At 38.1% G+C, this 21,860-nt stretch overlaps 2 protein-coding genes across 2 annotated transcripts in view; both read right to left on the bottom strand.

The window, feature by feature from the left end:
- LOC107724443 (tripartite motif-containing protein 45-like) overlaps positions 1-672 on the bottom strand; it is an 8,126-nt gene extending 7,454 nt beyond the window's left edge. Inside the window, exon 1 of the mRNA XM_016533380.1 lies at positions 620-672. Within this exon, the coding sequence (XP_016388866.1) occupies positions 620-672 (53 nt within the window). The remainder of the gene's footprint in view (positions 1-619) is intronic.
- Positions 673-3,197: 2,525 nt separating this feature from the next.
- Positions 3,198-17,673, bottom strand: LOC107724486 (poly [ADP-ribose] polymerase 4-like). The gene is made up of 36 exons (XM_016533453.1): positions 17,663-17,673; positions 17,080-17,218; positions 16,334-16,529; positions 15,368-15,482; positions 15,137-15,215; positions 14,860-14,958; positions 14,601-14,759; positions 14,364-14,501; positions 14,101-14,259; positions 13,444-13,595; positions 13,215-13,346; positions 12,813-12,911; positions 12,503-12,686; positions 12,247-12,391; positions 11,922-12,064; positions 11,534-11,665; positions 11,359-11,445; positions 11,107-11,271; positions 10,976-11,019; positions 10,639-10,717; positions 10,397-10,534; positions 10,066-10,273; positions 9,876-9,946; positions 9,608-9,795; positions 9,419-9,518; positions 9,126-9,296; positions 8,420-8,500; positions 8,250-8,330; positions 8,061-8,156; positions 6,181-6,324; positions 4,872-6,063; positions 4,516-4,746; positions 4,307-4,410; positions 4,116-4,218; positions 3,649-3,781; positions 3,198-3,567 (listed from the first exon to the last, which is right to left on the bottom strand). Exons 2-36 carry the CDS (start codon positions 17,203-17,205, stop codon positions 3,366-3,368), a joined length of 5,676 nt encoding a protein of 1,891 aa, XP_016388939.1. The 5' UTR covers positions 17,206-17,218; positions 17,663-17,673; the 3' UTR covers positions 3,198-3,365.
- Positions 17,674-21,860: the final 4,187 nt, after the last annotated feature.

Below are 21,860 nucleotides of genomic sequence, written 5' to 3'. Positions count from 1 at the left end.
ATCTGCTGACGGACACCGTGCTGCGTTGTCATGGGAACATCCCAGCTGAAGATAATGAGGAAATTACATCGCTTCCTTTGCCAAGTGCATTCCAAACGACTACATAATGGCACGCACGTGCCCTGCTCACTCCAAAGTCCCCACTCCAAGGGGATAGGGATGATCACTTCCATTTGGTATTTGCCCCGTGAATTGTTCGGTACCAATACTCTTTATATACATCAAAAGTCCAAATGCATTTTTAGAACAGAATGTTTTACTAACCTGAAAATGCAATAGCCAGAATGAAAATGACGAGTCCTAAAATTACTACTATGAGAAAAATCATACTGCAAAAGACAAATTTGATGAACATTCAATATTGATTTATTATACATACTATAATTTTCAGCCTGATGGTTTGAAAAAGTATTTTACCTTCCAAAGATTATTTGTCCTATTGAAGCCATTCTGGTGACCTGTTCCTACATTTAAGCAGTGTCTTTGAGGAATTGATGTATACCACTCTGCTCAGCATCTCTGTAGACGGCATAATAAATCAACAGGCTAAAACGGATGAGCGCTTTCTAATCCCCTCAGACTAGTTTCAAACAGCACCTCCACTCTGTGTCAATATTACCTCTGAGAGGTGTGTCCTGACACTCTTGATAACACATAGCTTGAATTAACCATTTCATCTAAATAATAAATTGGGAGTGTGCTTATAACACTAAACACAAATGAGTTTCTTTCTTCTGCTGTACACAAAAGAAGATCATTTTGAAGAATTCTGTTAACCAAACAGTTGATGGCCATTGACTTCCATAGTAGGAAAAAAAACTATGGAAGTCAATGGCTACCATCAGTTGTTTGGTTAGCAACGTTTCTTCAAAATACCTTCTTTTGTGTTCAACAGAAGAAGGAAACTCATACAGGGTTGGAACAACATGAGGGGGAGCAAATAAAGACAAAATATCAATTTTTGCATGAACTATCCCTTTAAGGAAAAAAGATGTACAAAAACCTGTAATTTTATGCACAACTTAATGCTTAAAACGAAATGAATGTAGGGTCTTGATACGTTATTTTAAAACTTTTTACATTTCCACCTTGAAACATGTTCATGCGTTAGATGCTAAAAAAAGTTATAAAATTAAACAACTAAAATTATTTGCCTTGTACAATACAATACACATTTCTTCCTAAATGTAGTCTGACTAGAGCTATGTGTCAAGTTTTTATTGACACACTTATTGAGAAAGTGGTGTTTGATAATGGGCTTTGTCATTATGAGTTACTTTTGTGAAATTGGTGTATGATTCTGAGAAATTATATACCAGCTGAAAAACACATTCTGGCACATGTATGTGGGAAAAACATATTTTGCAATTGTGGTCTTGGACGCAGACATCAGGTGACTTTTGCTGTCTTCACTTTTCACAAAAATATACAGAGGAGCCCGAACCTAGTGTATGCTGGCACATGCAACTGGTTTATCAAGAGTTCAGGTTATGATTAAATCAATCCTCATGTGAATCAATTTGTTTCAGAGAAATAGCATGATCCAGATTTTATACTGCATCCTAATGCACCAAAATGTTAAATCACAGTTTTGTTTTTTTTTTTTGATCTGGGAAAATGACTTTGTAAAATGTACAATGAAAAAGAGATATATTTGAGGATGTACACTGTAAAAAATTATTATTTTTTTTTAAAGTTGTATATAAAACAACAATTATTGGAGTAGGTTTTAAAAGAATATACTATTTTAGTCTTTTTACTTCAAAATTTGACATTTAATTCAATGTGTTATTTGCCATTTCTTTGTAACTGCTTGTCAAATGCACAAACGATTTCTGAGTGAAAATTGCTTGAAAGTAAATCTTACACCATTTTTCAGTATCAAAATAGTTATTGTACAAATATCTGTTAATTTACAGCAAATTTGTCTACAAAAGTTTTTGGAAAGAAGAAGTTCAAATAAATGCAGCAGGCGATATCCCTTTTGATGCACAGAATACATCTAATTATGTGAATGTATATGACTGGATAACTGGACAAATGTATAAAATATTCCAGGACATTTATTTTGTGAAACTGTATAATAATAAGGAAAAATGGGAGATTGAACTGGACATAGACGTTTTAAGGAAGCATTTCTTTCAAAACAATCTGGCAATATATATTTATAGTTATTTCATCTCATTTTTTATTTTATTTTTTCATTCTGTTATTATTGATTAATTTATTCATTCATGTAAAGAAAGAAAACACTGTTGTTGGAGTATCATGAGCTGTACATGAAATCACTCAAACGCTTATATTGAAACCATTGCATTTTTTAAACAAATTCTCTAAATGTCACTTTCAAACTTCCAAAGAGGAACCCATTGATTTGTTGGCAAGACTGTTCAAAACCATCTTGAGAAATGGTTTTTCTAGACATCTTGACTGATATAAAGTGCCTCAAGAACTCAGTCAAGACTTCAGGAGAGAGGAAACAGCTATTTGTTTTGAATCTCTGCATCTGAGCTTCAGCTGATCAACAATGCCTCATCTTTTCTCTGATATTCCAGACAAACTGTGCTTGATATTGTCACAGGCTTTTCAGTACATCTTTAATTCTCAGTTTTCGTGCACATGCACACCTGCGCTTCATTATATTGTGGCCATATACCTTGCGCTCATTCCTCTGACATTGTTTTTTATTTTTACAGACATTTCTGTGTTTTCTATTAGTGGTGGCTGGGTGATATAAAATTAATCATGTTTGGACTATTGCAGTTTGTTTTAACTTGTACTTGTACATGTACAAAATGTACTTAGTCAATTTGTTGGTGGATAGAAGACTGTTAATACAGTTTTGTGTACCAGACAATCACTGGTTTTCAGACAAGACTTGCTTGCTGTTAACGGGTTTTGGGTATTAGACAATTTTGCTGACTAGTTGTTCTGTTACCAGACAAAACTGATATTTTCTGACAGGATCTGGAGCCTCATTTATAAAGCGTGCGTACGCACAGATTTGATCTTAGAGTGTGCATATAGTTTGAAGCACCAGTGTGTGTGTGTGTATGATTACACCAAAGACTGTGACTGTTTTTCCTTGAGATGCTAATGTTTATTTGAATTTAATTTATTTGAAAAAAGACAGCACATACACACAACAAATCATTTCACAAATGTAATTTTATGTTTTAAATGATAAAACAACATACTGCATCATAATCATAGTTAATGTGATGAACTACGGCTGTTTGTTGCTCTGCTAGGAAATCTGTGTGAACTTGAGAAGAAATTAGTTCATACATTCACTAAAAATCACAGCGACATTTGATTACAAGTCATTGATCTAGTCTTGGGAGAAAAAGGCTAGCAAAAAGTTTCTACGTGACAAATATGTCCATACGTCTCTCTAGAACAGGTTTGAGTGGGGAATATGGGTGTGGAGAATCACAGCCCAGTAGTTGACGTGTAGATGATTCCCAATCCCGGCCGATCTCCAGCCTGCTGCACACACACGGATACTGTCTGTCTGTCCGGCAGGCCCAGTCCACGGCCCTCTTCACTGCCTCCCAGTACATCGGTCTGAATGGAGACGAGCAGAAAGTCATGGATCCAACAATACAAGAGTCAATCACTACACCGCATGAGGACATGTGCTGGTACCTGGGCTCCTGGGACTCTTTTAGTCGGAGGAGAGACTCGAGCAGCCGTCCCAATTCCAGCTTCTTCACCCGGATCAGCTGCAGCACCAGCAGAGTCGCCACCAGCCTCAGAATTTCAGCATGAGCCTTCACACCTGACACACAAAACATGTGACTGATTAACTGATTCTGACTCACAAACGGTGTCTGAAAAATAAAGATCTGATTATTTTAAGCTATATTCAGATTTTGTACTTTAAACTGGAAAGCACTTTCTCATTCTATCAAGCTCTACTATGATTGGCTAGTGCTACATAGTAAAGACACACAGGTGTTTCTCTCAGTCTGTCTGGAAACAGTTGTGTTCACAAGGTACATATATGGCACCTAAATGGCACATATGAACAACTGTCTAAATGGGGAGTTCTTGCTGAGAATAAGCTGCAATATGGTCCAGACCAGCAACAGGCATGTAAAAAATCTTCTTACCAAAAGAACGGATGCCTTTCTCCTGAAGGAAGACATTTGCAAAAAAGTCTACGTCCAGGTTGAGGAAGCTGCTCAGCCTGTCAGTCAACTCCCAGTATCCATCCTATATCCAAACACATCGCATATGTTCAGATTCCTTCACACATTCACATACTGTATATAATCTAGTGTATTAAATCATGTGTAAACACCTCATGCTGAAGTTCGAACAGCCCATTCCAGGCCACTGTGTCTGGTCTGCTCATCGGTTTTCCCGGAAGCGACAGACCCATATTCCCTCTACGCATAGGAAAGCCTTTGGTTCCAGCATAATAAGAAATGAGACATACGTTTGACAAATGTTTTTAATCCATCTGAACATTGATCAGATATAGAAACTCATCAATGTGAGTCAACTTACCAGGTGCAGAAAACACAGGATGTTTTTGTTGTTGCTGAGATGCTCCAAAGCTAAAAACTGAGAAACCAGAAGACTGTTCAGGCTCAGCTGCCTTTTGCAGGACACCAGTAGTGCCACCAAATACAACGGCATTTGACATGCCAATAGCAAACTCAGGAACTGTAGGTTGACCAAAGAGAACAGAAGGAGCAGGAAGAGGGGGAGCCGGGGAGGAAGCGGCACTGTGTGTAGCTTCATCAGAGAAAGGATAGAAAAAGGAGACAATTATATAAAAATGAGACAAAAAACAGAAAGCTGCTATTACTTCATCTAAACATTGATCACAGATGAAACCTCATCAATGTAAGTCAACTTACCAGCTTCAGAAGTCAGAGCGGCTATTCGTTGTAGTGGTTCTTGTCGTGCCTTTTTCTGCAGTTCCAGAGATGCTCCAAAGAGTCCAGTGGCTGAGGAACCATAACCCACATACCCATTTGTACTTTGGAGGAAACCACCAAAGCCACCAGATACAGGGAGAGAGGGAGGTGCAGACAACACAGGATGATCAAAGCCAGCCCTGCGCCTCCTGGAAAAAGATGCACCCACCCTGCGAGAAATAGGAGGGGGAGCAGGGCTTGGAGTCATAGACATGAATGGCTGAGATGCGAGACGAGGAGGATGAGGAGGATCTGTAAAGAGAGTACGTGTTGAGGTGTCAAGCTCGGTGTAGATCTCTGTGGCACAGGAAAAGGTAGAACTCATGGGGCAAATTATTGGAGTCATTTCTTTCTGGAAATCAAGTCCGTAGTCTATGTATTCCCCTGATTCAGATCTACTAGAATAAGAGTGAGGAGGTTCTGAGGAAAAAAGCTGGGTGGCAGGGGAAATGAGATGTCTGTCATTCAAGGAGCCAGTTCTGGACATCATGGCATTAAAAGAAGGATGAGAAGAAATCTGTTGAGTCTTGAAAAGAGGTTCCATTAACTCTTGACGGAGACTACGAATGCAAGGAGGACGAAGAGCATCCATTGAGGCACCTATGGTAGCCGTGCCTGTCTGGGAATCAAGGCTGTAATCTAAGGGGAGAGATTCGACTGCCTCAAAGTTACAGCGAAGGTCAAAGAGAGGAGGCATTGAGGCATTAACCTGGGAGGCAACTGGAGGGGGAAGCCTGTCACTCAAGAAGGCACCAAAAGAAGGAGGAGGAGGAGAAAGTCTGTTAGCCAAGGTGAGAGGTTCTACTGACTCTTCCTGTAGATAAAAGGGTTTAGGACTAGGAGCAGCCATTGATGCACCAAGCTCGATGGAAAGGTAAGGGGGATACATTGCATCTACAGCTAATTTAGTTTTCACATAGCCTTTGACAGCCTCAATTCTACCTTCAAAACCTGAAGGACGCCAGGGGCTACTGGAGCTAAAAGGAGAAGGGCAAGCTGCAGATGTTTGTCCTATAAAATCATTAATAGACCCATAGCCACCCTCTGAATCATCATCATCATCAAAATCGGCTGCTCCACGAGCACAACCCAGAATTTCTTCAGATGTGGAGCTACAGCAGCTTCCCTTCATCTGAAAAAAAAAAAAAATCAAAATCATTGTTGTGAATACTGAAGAGCTGAATACCGAACGATGTCAACTTTTATCACTACATGACATAACAGATTTAATAGACCCTTTTTTTGTTACCCATACATCATCTTCTTCAGCACTGCTAATATGCACAGCCTTCAGCTTCCCTTCAGTCCAGCCCATATATGGCAAAGTATCCACATCCTCCTCTGATATGATTTTAGAAAAATCTGTAAATCCAGTGTCAAGCTCATTCTGCTCCTGCAAAGAGCCAATAAGAGTATTAGTTGGTATTTTTAATTGTCATTCAGTTTAAAATGATTCACAGAAATTAATTCAAAGCATATTTTACTTAGAATTACTTTGATTCTACCTTTTTGTGCAAAAAAAGTGATTCCCTGTTTGTACAGATGTTTACTTTTTCTTTATTACCAATATTAAACACTTTATTTGTGTGTAAACTATTTATTATAATGGCATGACTAACTAGATACAAAACATGAAAAAATATATTTTTACAAATTTTTTTAGAGACTGTATATGCAGGTGCATCTAAAAAAATTGGAATATCGTGAAAAAGTTTTTTTTTTTTTGTAACATTTCAAAAAGCGAAACTTTCATATATTCTAGATTCATTACATTTAAAGTAAAACATTTCAACAGTTTTTTGTTTTAATTTTGATGATTAGAGCTTGCAGTTCATGAAAGTCAAAAATCCAGTATCTCAAAATATTAGAATATTTACATCTGAGTTTCATTAAATGACCATCAATAATGGGGAAGACTGCTGACTTGGCAATGGTCCAGAAGACAATCATTGACACCCTCCACAAAGAGAGTAAGTCACAGAAGGTCATTACTGAAAGGGGTGGCTGTTCACAGAGTGCTGTATCAAAGTGTTACGACCTCGAGTTGGTCTAGGGGTACTGGAGTCTAGCATTTAAAAAAGATAAGACATTAAAGGGGTCCTATTATGCTTTTTTTGTTTTAATTTTGATGATTAGAGCTTACAGCACATGAAATTAAAAAATTCAGTATCTCAAAATATTAGAATATTTACATCTGAGTTTCATTAAATGACCATCAATAATGGGGAAGACTGCTGACTTGGCAATGGTCCAGAAGACAATCATTGACACCCTCCACAAAGAGAGTAAGTCACAGAAGGTCATTACTGAAAGGGGTGGCTGTTCACAGAGTGCTGTATCAAAGTGTTACGACCTCGAGTTGGTCTAGGGGTACTGGAGTCTAGCATTTAAAAAAGATAAGACATTAAAGGGGTCCTATTATGCTTTTTCACTTTTTCAACTTTAGTTAGACTGTAATGTTGCTGTTTGAGCATAAAAAAGATCTGCAAAGTTACAAAGCTCAAAGTCCAATTCAAAAGGAGATACTTCATTTAACAGAAATCACTTCTCAAAAACTACAACAAATGACTCGTTTTGGACTACAATGCATATTTTCCGGTTCTTATCAGAAAAGGTTAAATAAAGTATTGTCTTTTGTTGTTATGGGCGCGTCTACGGATTTCTTGCCATATGTCTACAGTATGTGTCTTGCATCTCACGATTATGTTGTGTATGAAACACAACCTAGTATGAGAGCCTGTTCTAGTACACCCCCAAAACAAAATCAAGACTTTGTAAAAGAGCATAATAGGACCCCTTTAAAACAATTTAAAAAAAAAGTTTTACTTTACATGAAATTAATCTAGAATTTATGAAAGTTTCACTTTCTGAAATAAGTTACAAAAACAAAACAAACAAAAAAGAACTTTTTCATGATATTCTAATTTTTTGAGATGGACCTGTATATATTGGCATTGAAAATATAAAATCAGTCAACCACTACCCAAGCTACAAATGTTTTATTTCTGAGGATAAAAATAAGCTACTTAACACAGATTTGTCATTAATTCTGAAACTGGATGTTTATTTGTCATTATGTTTAGCATCGGTGCCTTAAACACACAATCCTTAAATTAGCAGCAATCATACCCTCTCTTCAATGGCGACAAAGCTTGTGAAATGGGACAAGATGGAGAACTCTTTACTGAGCTCAATGATGTAGGACTTCAGCTCTGCTTTCTTCCCCTGATAAAGAGATAAAAGATGGCAAGTCAAGTTCTTCTGTTAGTAAATCTGCCAGTTATATAAAAAATATCATCACGCAGCCAAATATTGTACCTCGTGTTCTGCCTCACTGTTAGCTAGAATGCCATCTTCATAGTCTCTGATGATCGCTCTTGCTGTTAACTTGTGAAGGAACTACACACACACACACACAACTCTTCAAACGCCTGATAAACAATTGATGATGTTGCAGATTACATTAAGTATTTAAGATGCTCACTCACAGTTCCCTTTGTCTTTTGTAGTTCTGTGGTGGAAACCATTGTTTTGATCTCTTGTCCACTCAAATCACCAAACAGTGTGGCCTAAATGAGTAAATATTACACAATTCAAAACAATAAATAAACACAAATAACTAGGCAGTTATTTTAAATCTTGACAAATCTTGATAGTTGATAGTTATTTTAATAATTTAAAATAACTAAGCCATGTTTGCACACTGCTGGTTACTAAATTAAAAATCATATGAAGAATGATATTTAATTATTTTCATTAATTAAATGCACCAATCCGGGGAGTGGAACTGGGACATGAATTTACATAAAACATTTCCAAACACCACTGCATGCCACTGGAACAAATATAAAAGTAATCTGTAAAAACGTCAGTATTTATCTACAGTACATATATTTTTATTGAAATATTTTAATGTATCAATACATTCTTGATACATCGACATTCAGTGTTCATGAACATTTTTCAGTGATTATGCAAATGTTGATTCAGTTTTGAATCAATTATTTGAAACCGTTTGAAGTGATTCACAACAATGAAAACATACCAACTCTATCTGTAACACTGAAGAAACACAAAAATGACCACTATATTCATGATGTTGCCTATTTTTTGTTGTGAATATTCAGTATATGACCCATTCCTAATAACAACTACAATAAGTAACAATGCAGCTTTTAACTTAAGCCTGTCTACCTGAGTGCAGTGTGGCACAAATCCGTATAGGAGAGTGTGACAGTCACTGAAGAGGGCGTGAAGCTGTGAGGGGGCTTGAACAGGAGGGGGCGCTGTGGGGTTAAACTGCTGCCACTTCACTGCCACTGATCTGCAGCCTAGAGACTCCATACGCTGAACCTGAGCGCGCACCTGAAATTAAATTACCCACAAATCTCTTCAACGCAAGCCTCAGACTCAAGCCTGGCCCATATTGGAAAGATATTATTTCCTTTTAAGTTATTTAAAAAAATACAATGAAGAGTGTGATTCACCTTCTCTGTCCAAGTGTGTTTCATCTTTGTGTCAAAAAATTCATATGTTCCTCCACCTGCCTGAGCCAAAGCTCTGAGCATATGACGATTAGCTGTCAAGCTAGACAAACACAAACACAATCAAACTGTACGCTCATAAATTCAGTGTAATTGAAGGAGAAAAATAAAGAGATTTGTTTAAAGGCAGACCTGAGTCCGCAGGTGAATAGGCGCGTGTGGCAGGAGTTTTCTCGGACCAGCTGTAGGGTCAGAGGCTGGTTCTGAACATGTCCATCAGAGAGCAGCAGGATGTTCCTCACACCCCGGCAGGGAGGCAGCAGACTCAGGCTCCGGAGAGGCCGCCACAGATCAGTGCTGCCACCAGAGCCGCCACACGACTGAAGAGAGGAGAAATGCAATGATACGCAAAGAAACTGAGTTTCAGAACCATCTTTAACCATTTGTAAACATTACTCACCATAATAAATTTTCTGGCTGCTTCAGATGCCTCATCTAAACCCACTGGTGCAGGAAAAGCTTCCCTGTAATCTGTAAAAACACACATTTACCCATAATGCTTCACTTTGCATCACGAAAATAAGAGGGATATAAAAATGTCCACATGATGATCAATAAAACAGTATCAGACAGTTTCAGTGAGCTCTAACCAGTGCTGAAAGAGATGATGTTGATCTTCAGTGAGCGGTGCAGAGATTTGAGGACTTGAAGGGCAATCCTGCGGGCGTTCAGCATGGCGTCTCCCTGCATGGACTTGGAGGAGTCCAGAAGAATGACCACATCGCTCACACTGGACGGACCTCCAGAGCCGGACACCCCACTTGACTTAAAGTCTGGATAAAACACCAGCATGCAGGCCTGCAGGGATCAGATCCGTATCAGTGTTCATGTTTGTCAGCGTGCGTAAGATGGAAAGTGGCATTTTTTGTGTGCAATAACCATGACAGATAGGAAAACAGATTTGATTAATCATTTCTTTACCTGACTATCTTTATCCGGATGGTTCTCGACCCACATCCTGGGCATGTGGATATTAGAAAGACTGAAGGACACCTGTAATCCTTCAGATCCCAGAGTCTGTCCCGGTAACGTGCTGATCACTGCCTTACAGTCTGTCCTCTGAACAGGGGAAACACTAATACTGTTAATATAGGCTACTTCATGTTATTTTTTTGTTTTTTTAAGTATTTTAGTAAGACAATGCACCAAAATGAATTGATAACCTTGGTTTTGATGCCGTGTGAAGAGCTTAAGTTGATGATCTCATAAGGCATTTCAATGGACATAGACAGAGAAAACTCCCTGAAGAAAGAGAATGAAAATGAAACCGAGTTACAACAACGCTGTGCCTTATTTAGTGACCATCCACAGTTCAACTAGACCAGGTGCTACTGTATATATAGCATGATGTTATAAAGGTTAAAGGTTAAATGATGCTACATGTGGTTTGCTACATTAAATATTCAGCTTTTATATTGTTAGTCATTAGCATGTGCAATTAATTTTTAGTGAATCTTGAGTGAATTTCCCTGTGAATTCTCCAGTATTTTAGATCTTCACCCTTCTGACTGAAGCTCTGTCACACCAATCTTGTCAACAGTGGCCTGAAATGCAACACAACTGTCAGTCAAAATGCTAGCAATCAGCAGGCCAAACAGGATTTTAAATACAATAACAAAAGAGTGTCGTACCTGAGTAGTCTGATTAAGGGCGGCTCTCTGTTGCCATGGTGCCACACTGCCAGACAGTGAGAAGACTATAGAGCCTGATCTGACCACCAGCTCAGTGATGAACGTCACCTTGATCAAAACTGTGGCTCCAGGAGGAAGATTCCCCACACTGATAGTAAATACATCCTGCCTCACATAAACACATGACCTTAAAGAAACCTTCTGATACATTATCACACACACATGAGCTCCAGATCAGTTACAGTAACTCACAGGGGCATCCTGGTCCATCAGGTAGGCTCCATGACCTTTCTCTATGGCTTGCTTGTACTCCTTACGAGCCTGCTCCTTTTCCTTTACCTACAGGACAAAAACAGACATTGCAAATTGATGAAAAAGATGTTTAAAGAGTACAGGCTGTATTTGACAAATTCTGAATGACTCGCACCTTTCCAATGACATGCTTTCCATTGATAAAGGCTTCAAATCCACACACTGCTGCCATCTCTTCCAGTGGAAAGACATACTTTGCTTCAATGGGAACAGCACTCTGGTTTGTGTAGGTCTGAAATATGATGACCTGGTGGAAATAGAGATGAAATTAATGCTGTAGTTTGAAATTATATTTCAGTGTTCTGGTCTACATGTTTGGATGTGGGATTTTCTTTTATTTAGTTATTTTTACTTTGTTCCCGTGGTCTTGATTGTGTCCAACGCTGCCTTGTTCTAGTTTCATTTTATTATTTTCCATTGTGTAGTTCTTTTGGTTTACTTTGGAATTCATCATGCTCATTTCTTTTCATTTCAAACTGCAGTCCACCGCTGTAGTATCATACCTGACACAGCAGGTCCATCAGCTTGCACCTCACATTGACAGCCTGTAGAGGAAGTTTCTGACCACTGCTGTCCAGCAAACCTGCGTTCATCTCCTCCAGAGGATTCTTAATGGACTCCAAACCCTCACTGTCATCACTGGACACTAAAGAAACACATTCGCACAAAACCACTGATGAATTTAAAAACACAAATTTTAGCATATTATTAAGATTTCAATTAATTTGATAAAAAAATGTAATAGATTTGACAGCGCTAGTTAAAACTGATTCCTCCACATATAAAAGCTGGTCTCTGAGCATGTCCTGTTCACTAGATATTACTCACAGATATCAGGTGTTGTGTCGGTGAGCTGTGTGAGCTGAGTGTTGATTTGAGGCTGGAACTCTTTTAACTCGTCTCCCTCCAGACTGTACAGCACCACATACTTCAGTCTGATCTGCTCTGTGTTATAGACGACAAACTCATCATCCTGTCAAATATAAACACACACACACACACACACACAAATGCAAGAGTCACATCAGATCCCAAAAACAGAAGCAGAATATTTAAGTACAGAGAAAATGAGTAAGAAAAGCACCTCAAATTCAGAGAGTCTGTTGGGAGAGCGGCGGACTCCATGTACACTGTGGTAGCCGTCAGGAGCACAAGTCAAAGTGGTGTCTTTCTTCAGCAGGTCCTTACACCGACCCAACGCCACTTCACACACCAACAGCAGCCGAGAGCCGTCAGTCACACTGGGCTTGGAGTATTTCACACTAGTCCTTTAACACAGAGAAAAAACGTACTGACTGGTTAAAATCTCCAGTTGTCATCATGATAGTGGATTCACATTATTAATAAATCTGTTATATTAAGAGATGACTGAGTAATGCTAAAAAACCACTGACTTCAGAGAGTCACTGAAGTAGATTCCTCCTCCAAGATTGCCGATATCCGTCCTCTCAATTCCATGCTGTTCGACTCCAACCCTGGGCAGCAGCAGACCTCTATAAAGAATGTTTAAAAATGTATATTCAGTTAATTACATGATAAGCTGATCAATCAAATGAATGACAATTAATCATATACATATCAGCATTTTCTATTGCACAAGAGTAAATTACTGAACAGACATTAAAAAAAGTAACTTAAACCAATGTATAGTCAGATATTAGATTTTTTGTTTTTCAGGATTGGTCAACATGGTATTTTTGTATTCCTTATTTCCTTGATTGTTACATTAAGATTGTCATAATTCAGAACTCACTTAAAGTTAATATTTAAATAAATGATTTATTAATAACTCTCACCGTGACAGTATTCCAACAAAACTGCTGGGACTAGTGGAGTGGAGGAGGGGTTTAATGTTGCCTAAATCCTCCCTAAACAACTGAAGCTCCACTCCTCTGCTGACACGCAGTATCTGCTGAATCTGAAAAGGCCTGTAGTGCATATAATATTAACATTATTATATAAAGACATGTTCTGAAATACATTCATGTTTGAACTTCAGACCACAATCAGCACAATCACGTCTACCTGTCCTGAAGCAGTTGAGAGATAACATGAAACTCAGGGTTTTGTGGTGGAACAACCTCAATGCTGCACCTCAGCGCTCGATATTTTCCCAGAGACGAGGGTGAGGGGCATCCCAGAGTGGCCTCACTCACATTTACAATATCTCTGATCAGCTGGAGACGACAGAAGAGTTAAAAGAGTGAAAAGGTCAGATCTGCACTGCTGAATTAAAAAGCCAAATTCAATCCTCAAATGTAAAGGAATTTAATTCAGTATTTGTTTGACTTTCATTTATTTAAACTAAGCATTGTATTACGGTTTAAAAAATCTATTAGTTTGTAATGATCTATCTATATATTGAGAATGATGTATATGATATATATATATATATATATAATGAGAATTACAAAAAACCCTAAAAGTAAAACCATCCAGAAATGAAAGTATTAAAAAAAATAGCTTAATTATCATGAAAATAATATTATAATACCATGATCTTAATGGTCCTAAAGAACTCTTAACTTTTATAAAGAATATCTCTTTGGATTTGAGACTTTAGTCTTTGCAACTTTACAGATCTTCTTTATGCACCAAGAGCTTGTAACACTCTAAAGAGAAAGGAAAAAATGAAATCGCATCATATGACCCCTTTAATACTATAATTGATGTATGTGATACCTGACAAAGGTCCAGTTTCTGAGACACAAGCTTGTGTTTGGAAGGAGGGTCGATCATTCTGAGGGGCAGAAGAGTGTTGACCTCCTCCAACAGGGCTTTGACTTCATCCTCTTTCTCAGTCTTTTGTGCCTGCAGTAACAATCCCTCCACCCTGCTCACCTGCAGCAGCACAGAGCCAATAAACACACCGGAACCGTTAAACACAGCAAATTCCTGTCAGCTTCTCCACTGCACTGTGTGTGATTATCTAAGCTCATTCTCACGTCATTGAGGCTGATTCTGGAGACAGGGACTGTCAGGATGTTATTAAGGGAACCGAGAGCTTCAGTCCAAACCAGCTCCACAAAGACACCAACTTCCTGTGACAATGTGCTGCAGTTCAGCTTCTCCTCCAACAGCAGCTGCCAATCAAAAGAGTGAGCAATTACTTCACACCCATTAGTCACATGTTATACATATATCAAATGAATAAAAACAGATCTGCGTTGTGTTGATCTAACCTGCTGCAGGCTGTAGGATGCCAAGCGCTCAACCTCAGGGGAAAGTGTGTGTGTCTTTGTGAATCCCTCTGTCCCAATCTCCTTCATCAGCTGCAGATATGCTTCCACAGCATCTTCAGATGTCACGCAGAACACAAGCTTGTCCTGAACCACTGTGGTCTATAGCGAGAGAGAGTCCATCACCATCACCACAAGACAAATTCAGCACCTCCGTCACCATCTGTGATTCCAGAGATAACAACATTCATGATCATCAAACCTCAGCTTCACGCAAGACTGAACACAACACACGATACTGCTGGCCTGCTCGGCCTTTGGCACTCTGCAGCTCCAGAACAGACAAAGTCTTGGGTTTGACCTGAAACACACAATTAAACACTTGCAGACATGAAAACACTTACAAACAGTTGTGGGCGCTAATAGAATCAGCTCAAGAATGTGTTAAAGGGGTCACCAATCATTATTCACTATTTATTTTATTTTCCCCCTGATGTCCAGTAATAATTTTATTGTGATTGATGCATGAAGTCACTCACCCTCTCAAAAACTGAATACTTGGCCACTTGAAAATATGAAGGAAATTCAGGCAGGTCATGGTCGCCTTCTTTGTAAACTCTGTGTTGAGTGAAGGGAAAAGATGCAGTCAGGTAAACAAGCACATCTAAACAGGTCAAATGCTGTAGAAACTGATTAAAAACAAAAAAACAAACAAAAACAAACTCAAGAACAAACTCAAGAACCGACAGTGATAAAAAACAAGAGCGCACCTGAACCTTGCAGGACGGGGTCCACTCTTCTGAAGAATCTCAGCTTCAGTCTTTGGGAGTTCAGGGTGACCTTTGAACTTCTCTTTTCCTAGTACGTGTGTTGACACTTTTACCTCTTTGTGGTGAAAAACAACATTATGTCAACAGTGTCACTAAAATACATGGTTTAATCTCACTTAATACTTTTATAACCCAAATATGTCAAATACATTTCTCACCAAAAATGCACTGCAGAAACTACAACAACAACAACTCAACCTTGCCAAGACAGAACTACTTGTGCCCAACTCAATCCCAGCAGCTGAGTCCTTAGCCATCTTCAAGAATAGGCTAAAACACATCTCTACCATCTTTTTTTGACCCTCTAACTCTAGAACTCTCTATTCTAATTCTATTCTTTAAAAAAAAAAAAACCCTTGTCCCTTTTAGACTTGCGCTCTATTCATTTGCTGCTTGTTTTCTTTAAAAAAATACTAACACTTGCTTTTTAACCTTTTTGTATTCTATCTGTTTTCTTTTCATTTATTATACAATTAACAAAAGCAAAAAAGACCTCTAACACTAGTTTGCTCTATTCTTTTTCTATTCTATCTGTTTTATTTATTATATTTAAAAAACCCTTGCTACGTGTACTGCATTAAGCTAACTGAGACTTGTTATAGCACTTGTATATCATTGCTCTTTTGTTGATTTTTATTGCTTCCATTGTCCTCATTTGTAGGTCGCTTTGGATAAAGGTGTCTGCTAAATGACTAAATATAAATGTAAATGTAAACTACAGAAAAAAACAAATCCACTGTTAGCAAATAAAACTAATGTGGCTGTGACACTCCCATCTGTTCTGTCACTCCACCTCCTTTCACATCTGATGTAAGTAAACCTTAGTTACAGTATCACTTCAGACAAACATCTGTTCTAACAAAGAAAGTTTGAGAATTCCTTAAATGAGGTACAAGAAACTCCTACCTGAAGCAGGGAGGAATTCAGAGCCGGGATATGGCAGCTGTGGGGTCAAATTATGCTCCGTCAAAGGCAGGAGATGCCCTTGGTCCAGACAGCTCCACACATACTGTGTCCCGACCACTGGAATCTGCAGCTTCTGGATGCTGCGCTGCCGGTTACTGCTCAGATCATTCACACTGCTAGTGACTACAAAAGAGCACTGGAGGAGATAAACGGAGGTCAGAAGAGACACTGCAGCTCTTTAGAGACTCAGTAGGACCACTGAACACTTATTACTTATTTTAAGCATTATAAAGCAGAAAGTGCTCGTTAATTTTAACCACAAAAAATGTGTGCATGATTAGAAAATGTTAAATAGTCATATAAAAATTGTCACACTTGTACTCTTAGCATAGGAAATTAATGGGAAATACAAAAAACCCCATCAAAATACAGAGGGGGATACAATCTACAAATTAGCCATTGAGCAGAAAAAAAGCAGTTTTACACATGGTTTTCTTTATTTCTTACCACAATATGGCACTAATCTGCCTGTAGTCATTGAATTATAAATGTTGCTGCGTTATTTTTAACTACTTAAAGTTAACAGTATCAGAGGGTTCAACAAACCAAATGTCTGTAAATTGTGTAAATGTAATTTGAAACCCAACTCTTTATCTATGTATAAACAAACTCTCAGTGTAGCTGCTCTTAGTTTTAATAGCACAAAAAAGAAGATAAAAGAGTAAGAGTAAAAAATGAACAGGAACCTCTTTGTTGATGACATATGAGATGTTTCCTCCATTCTCCAGAAGAGCTAATCTCAGTTTATTCTTCTCGTTAAAAGGCAGGTTCTTCACATCTAACACAACAGTACAGTTTTCAAACACTGTCATGGTGCCAGCGTGTCTGAACATTTGGAGAAAAGCGAAAGAACAAAGAAAAACTGCGATGAATCCTACAGTAAATATATCAATCACATTAACACTATGAAAATAATAATAGCATATTTCTTATTGGCGTATCAACACAAAACATGTTTGAGTAAACCCATTGACTATTCATTAAATAAATCAGACTTTATGCACAATACTCATATTGGCACATGCACAAAACATGTTAGATTTCTCAAGTTGCTATCTTTCTCTGGATAGAAAGCAGTAGACAATAATGCAAATCCTGCTGCAGTATCTCTCTTGCTAGTGTCATGTCATTAGCAGACAGAAGAGTATCTTACCGCGGACAAAGTCAGAGTCGAGTGACACGTTTAGGTTTTGAGAAAATACTGTTAAAACGTAAATAATCTGCAGTGTAAAGTTAGGTAGGTACAAGTGCTTCCTGACTCGTACTTACAGTAAAGACACGCCTCCATTCCTCCCTGAGATAAAAACAAGACGGGCTCCATCCACTGGTCTAAACCGTCCTTGCACAAATTACCACAATTTACCGTAGATTTACGTGGGGGAAAAAACGTGGCGAGAGTTTGAGGAGAGAAAAGTTCGTAGTGGTCCAGTTGAATAATTAGTTATTAATTAATTTGGGTGACGAGACAAAGTCTGATTTTGAGATCTGGAAAAAAAATCCTTAGAGGATCTGTCACAGCAGTTTTTATTTTGATATCACCGACTGACATTTTTCTGACTGATAAAATAGACGGAAAATGTACAACATAGTCCATAAGGTTTATACGCACACTTACTACTACTACTACTACTACTAATATATATATATGTGTGTGTGTGTGTGTGAAAAACCGGCATATGCTGGTTAGGTATGTTTTGAAGCTGGGATGCTGGTTTGAGTTGGTTTAAACTGGTCCTTTGCTGGTCCTTAGATGGTCATGTGCTGGTCTTAAACTGGTCGGACCAGTTTAGGACCAGCACATGCCCAGCTAAGATCATCTTAAACCAGCTAAGGACCAGCATAAACCAGCAAAGGACCAGCTTAAACCAGCTCAAACCAGCATCCCAGCTTCAAAACATACCTATGCTGGTTTTTTCAACAGCATCTCAAAAAATTAGAATATTGTGAAAAAGTTAAATTTTTTGTAACTTATTTCAAAAAGTGAAACTTTCATATATTCTAGATTCATTACATGTAAAGTAAAACATTTCAAAAGTTTTTTTGTTTGCTTGTTTGTTTTAATTTTGATGAAAAAAAAGTGAAAAAATGAAAGTGAAGTGACTTGTGGGTTGTGGCCAAGTATGGTGTCCCATACTCGGAATTTGTGCTCTGCATTTAACCCATCCAAGTGCAATGACGAACTTTAGACTGTGAAAAAGAGCATCTTTCAGTTGAGGCATTAAACTGGCCTCATGACATTTTGTTTTCATGAATTCCCCACCTCAATTACTAATTTTACCTGGTTTTTTTTTTTTGAAGGGGGTAGCACATTCTGATGGCTGGTAGGCTGTTGTGAAAAATTAGCTTGCTGCTGGAGCTATTTTTATTCCGGCCAGCAGGGGGTGCTCATTCCCTGACTTGTATGGGTCCAAAAGTCTTAGTATAACGATGCAGACTTTTTTTTTTTTACGCTTCATTAATATGATGCACGTACAATTATCCATGTACTGCATACATTTTATACATTTATTTTACTAACCACAAACAAATGGCTTTCAATTTGATTCTGTGGAATTCAGGATTAAATTATTGTGCAGCGATTTGTACAAATACAGACATGTTTGCGAATAAAAATGTTCTGTTCTGCATTAATATATCATAAATTGCTCATGCAAAAAGGAATCCATGCATATGTGGATCAGGTGACACGCGTGCATTAATGGAAGTCGATCTTGTTCGGTTAATTTGGATTTTGAGACTTCATTTTCGCAGTTTACAGCATTTCACGTCCCCCACACACACAACTACCAACGAACAAGGCCCAGTGCAATTCATTAAGGTGTACACGATTTTAAAAATTAGCAAATGTGCGTCACTACCAGAGCATGTGAGCGAAGTGGAGCGGTGTGACGCTCCGCTACGTTTTCCGCTCTATGGACGTGCGCTCCACTCAGTCGCTCTAACCGCCCAAGCAAGCGCTCCGTTAATATTAAAGGAAATATTACCCCTCCGCTCCCCGCTCCGCTCACGCTCCGCTCACATGCTCTGGTCACTACACTGAAACAAATGCTTTTCAACCGGTGTCTGCAGAGTTAAGAATTACATTAATGTGCAGCATGCGTGCATCTATTAATCATTTTGAGCCTAATATAATCCCATACATTAAAAGGTTTTTACAGTCTGAAGTCTGCATCGTTATAACACTTTTGGACCCATACAAGTCAGGGAATGAGCACCCCCTGCTGACCGGAATAAAATTAGCTCCAGCAGCAAGCAAATTTTTCACAACGGCCTACCAGCCATCAGAATATGCTACCGCCGAAAGCTGTGCGAACGCGGAAAGTGAAGTATACCTGGTCATTTACGCAGAGCAAATGGGCGGAATCCACCCCCCTATTTTTGCTTTTGATTTGCTGATATTCAAATCATTTAGGGAAATTCAGGGGAAGTTAATAATGGCTTTTACATTTTCAGTTAGCTTAACGCAGTTCATGAGCGTCCCCCTTTGCTTCCGTTATGCGCCCTAATTTGGCACTTCTGCCGAGTCCACACTGAAGCAAGCTCTGCAGCGACTGCTACCCAACAGTAAAGCGGCATTGTGTCACGAAAGTTGTAAACCGGCTCTACTGTTTACATCCTGAAACCCGGCTGAAACGAACGATTCGTTCAAGAATCGAACATCACTATAAACCCCATGTATGCATATGAGTGTGATGGTGCTTAAGTCATTTTATTAAAACTGGGGAAAATACACCAGCTCTTGCCTCTTGAGCATAAAATAAATCCATATAAATCGAGCAGTTTAATCCAAGTCTTCTGAAGAGACACACTCACTTTATATGATGAACAGATTTTAATTTAGGCTTTTATTGAGAGAATGAACCTCGTTGGTTCTCATGCATCAAGCAAGCATACTGCTGGGTGTTTCAACTAGGTCCGATGAGACCAGAGCAGGGCTAGGCCCTTGCATGTCTATTATACTCACCTGCTATGTGTTGTACTTAGATTTTGGAATTGTGATGTATTTACGTGGAAGGGATTTTATACATTCCACAACACTGTAAAATCAAACCTATAGGATCTACTCAATAAAACTGAGGTAACAATTTCCATTCAATTTGTTTGGGTAGATTCCATCCTACACTGTAAAAAATGACCGTGAATTTAACAGTAAAAGACTGTAAAAATGCTACAGTAAAAACTTGTTAAATGGTTAACGGTAAATTCCCCTACTATATACGGTGAAAAACTGTATTGGACATTACATGTATTGGACATTAATTTTACGGTAGTATACCGTTTTTGGAAGTGAAAAAGACCGTATAATTTACAGTGAATAACCGTAAATTGACATTCCCAGAATTCCCTGCGTTACATTTCAAATTTGATGTTTTTTTGTTGAAATAACTGTTTCTTCTTAGTTTTTTCTTATCAGTTTTGTATATTAGGGTTGTGTGTTACACCTAATGTTGTTAAATTAATGTTTATTGCATTATTTCAGTTTCATGTGTGTTACCATGATGGTGTTTGGTGTTTGTGTGAATGACACTGTGCACCTTCTATATATTTTATTATTTAAAAGCTGCTTGTGATGGGCTTTGTTTCATCATGTGACTTTCTCATCACCTCCTGCATTTGGTGGTTATCCGTGTATTACAAAGGTACAAAACAGATTTTAGTACTTCAATAGGTTGGTATATTAACATTATATCAGTTAATGAAATTACGGTATTTAACTGTAAATTTAAGTTAAAACCGTAAAACCTAAAATGTTGCTACCGTATTTTTTACGGTAAAATTCCGGCAACCACAGCTGCCGGTTTTTTACCGTAAATTTTACGGATTTTTTTTTACAGTGTATATATTTGAGTAAAGAGTACCTAAATTTAACAAATACAACACACTAAAAGAAATTAGGTAAAGTCTACCTAATATTTCTTAATACATTACACAACTAATTATCTATAAAAATTGAGTAATATTAACTCTATTGTTGGCAGGCATCAGTTCATCTACTTAATTATTATTATCAGTAATTAGCCAATAGGAATAATTACACATTATTTATTCGGTTCAATTTACCTAAAAATGGTCAGACACAGGATATTGCATCAATTACTTTTATTGACCAAATAATAAACATTTCTTGATTGACCAAATAACAAACATTTAAAATGGTTTAATGTATAAGAACCCTCCTACCAATTTCAAGTAAAATACATCTTCATATCACTCGGATAAAATTAAACTTCTTGAACGCTTCTCATTCAAAAATAAACCAATGTCTTCATTCATGTCAGAATATGCACTAAAAACAACATTCTTAAATTGCATGTCTCACATTTTGTCATTTCAAACAATAAGAAACTGCGATTTGATGTAATGTGTGACTACAATGGTTGCAACACTTGAAATGAGAGGCTGGGTCCTCCTTGGCTTTGGGATCATGCCTCACCAACACCTTTTTTTTATTTTTGTGTTGCCCTCA

This window comes from Sinocyclocheilus rhinocerous, unplaced genomic scaffold, assembly GCF_001515625.1.
Source record: "Sinocyclocheilus rhinocerous isolate Xijiao unplaced genomic scaffold, SAMN03320098_v1.1 scaffold64, whole genome shotgun sequence".
Classification (NCBI taxonomy): domain Eukaryota; kingdom Metazoa; phylum Chordata; class Actinopteri; order Cypriniformes; family Cyprinidae; genus Sinocyclocheilus; species Sinocyclocheilus rhinocerous.
This window is presented reverse-complemented; position numbering and strand designations above follow the sequence as displayed.

Excerpts from the sequence above, each read along its gene's own strand:
- LOC107724486 (XM_016533453.1), bottom strand. The coding sequence starts at position 17,205 with ATGACAGTGTTTGAAAACTGTACTGTTGTGTTAGATGTGAAGAACCTG. Across the intron at positions 10,274-10,396 it reads ATCCGGATAAAGATAGTCAG|GCCTGCATGCTGGTGTTTTA; the intron begins GTAAAGAAATGA and ends TGATCCCTGCAG. Across the intron at positions 9,947-10,065 it reads CATCATCTCTTTCAGCACTG|ATTACAGGGAAGCTTTTCCT; the intron begins GTTAGAGCTCAC and ends GTGTTTTTACAG.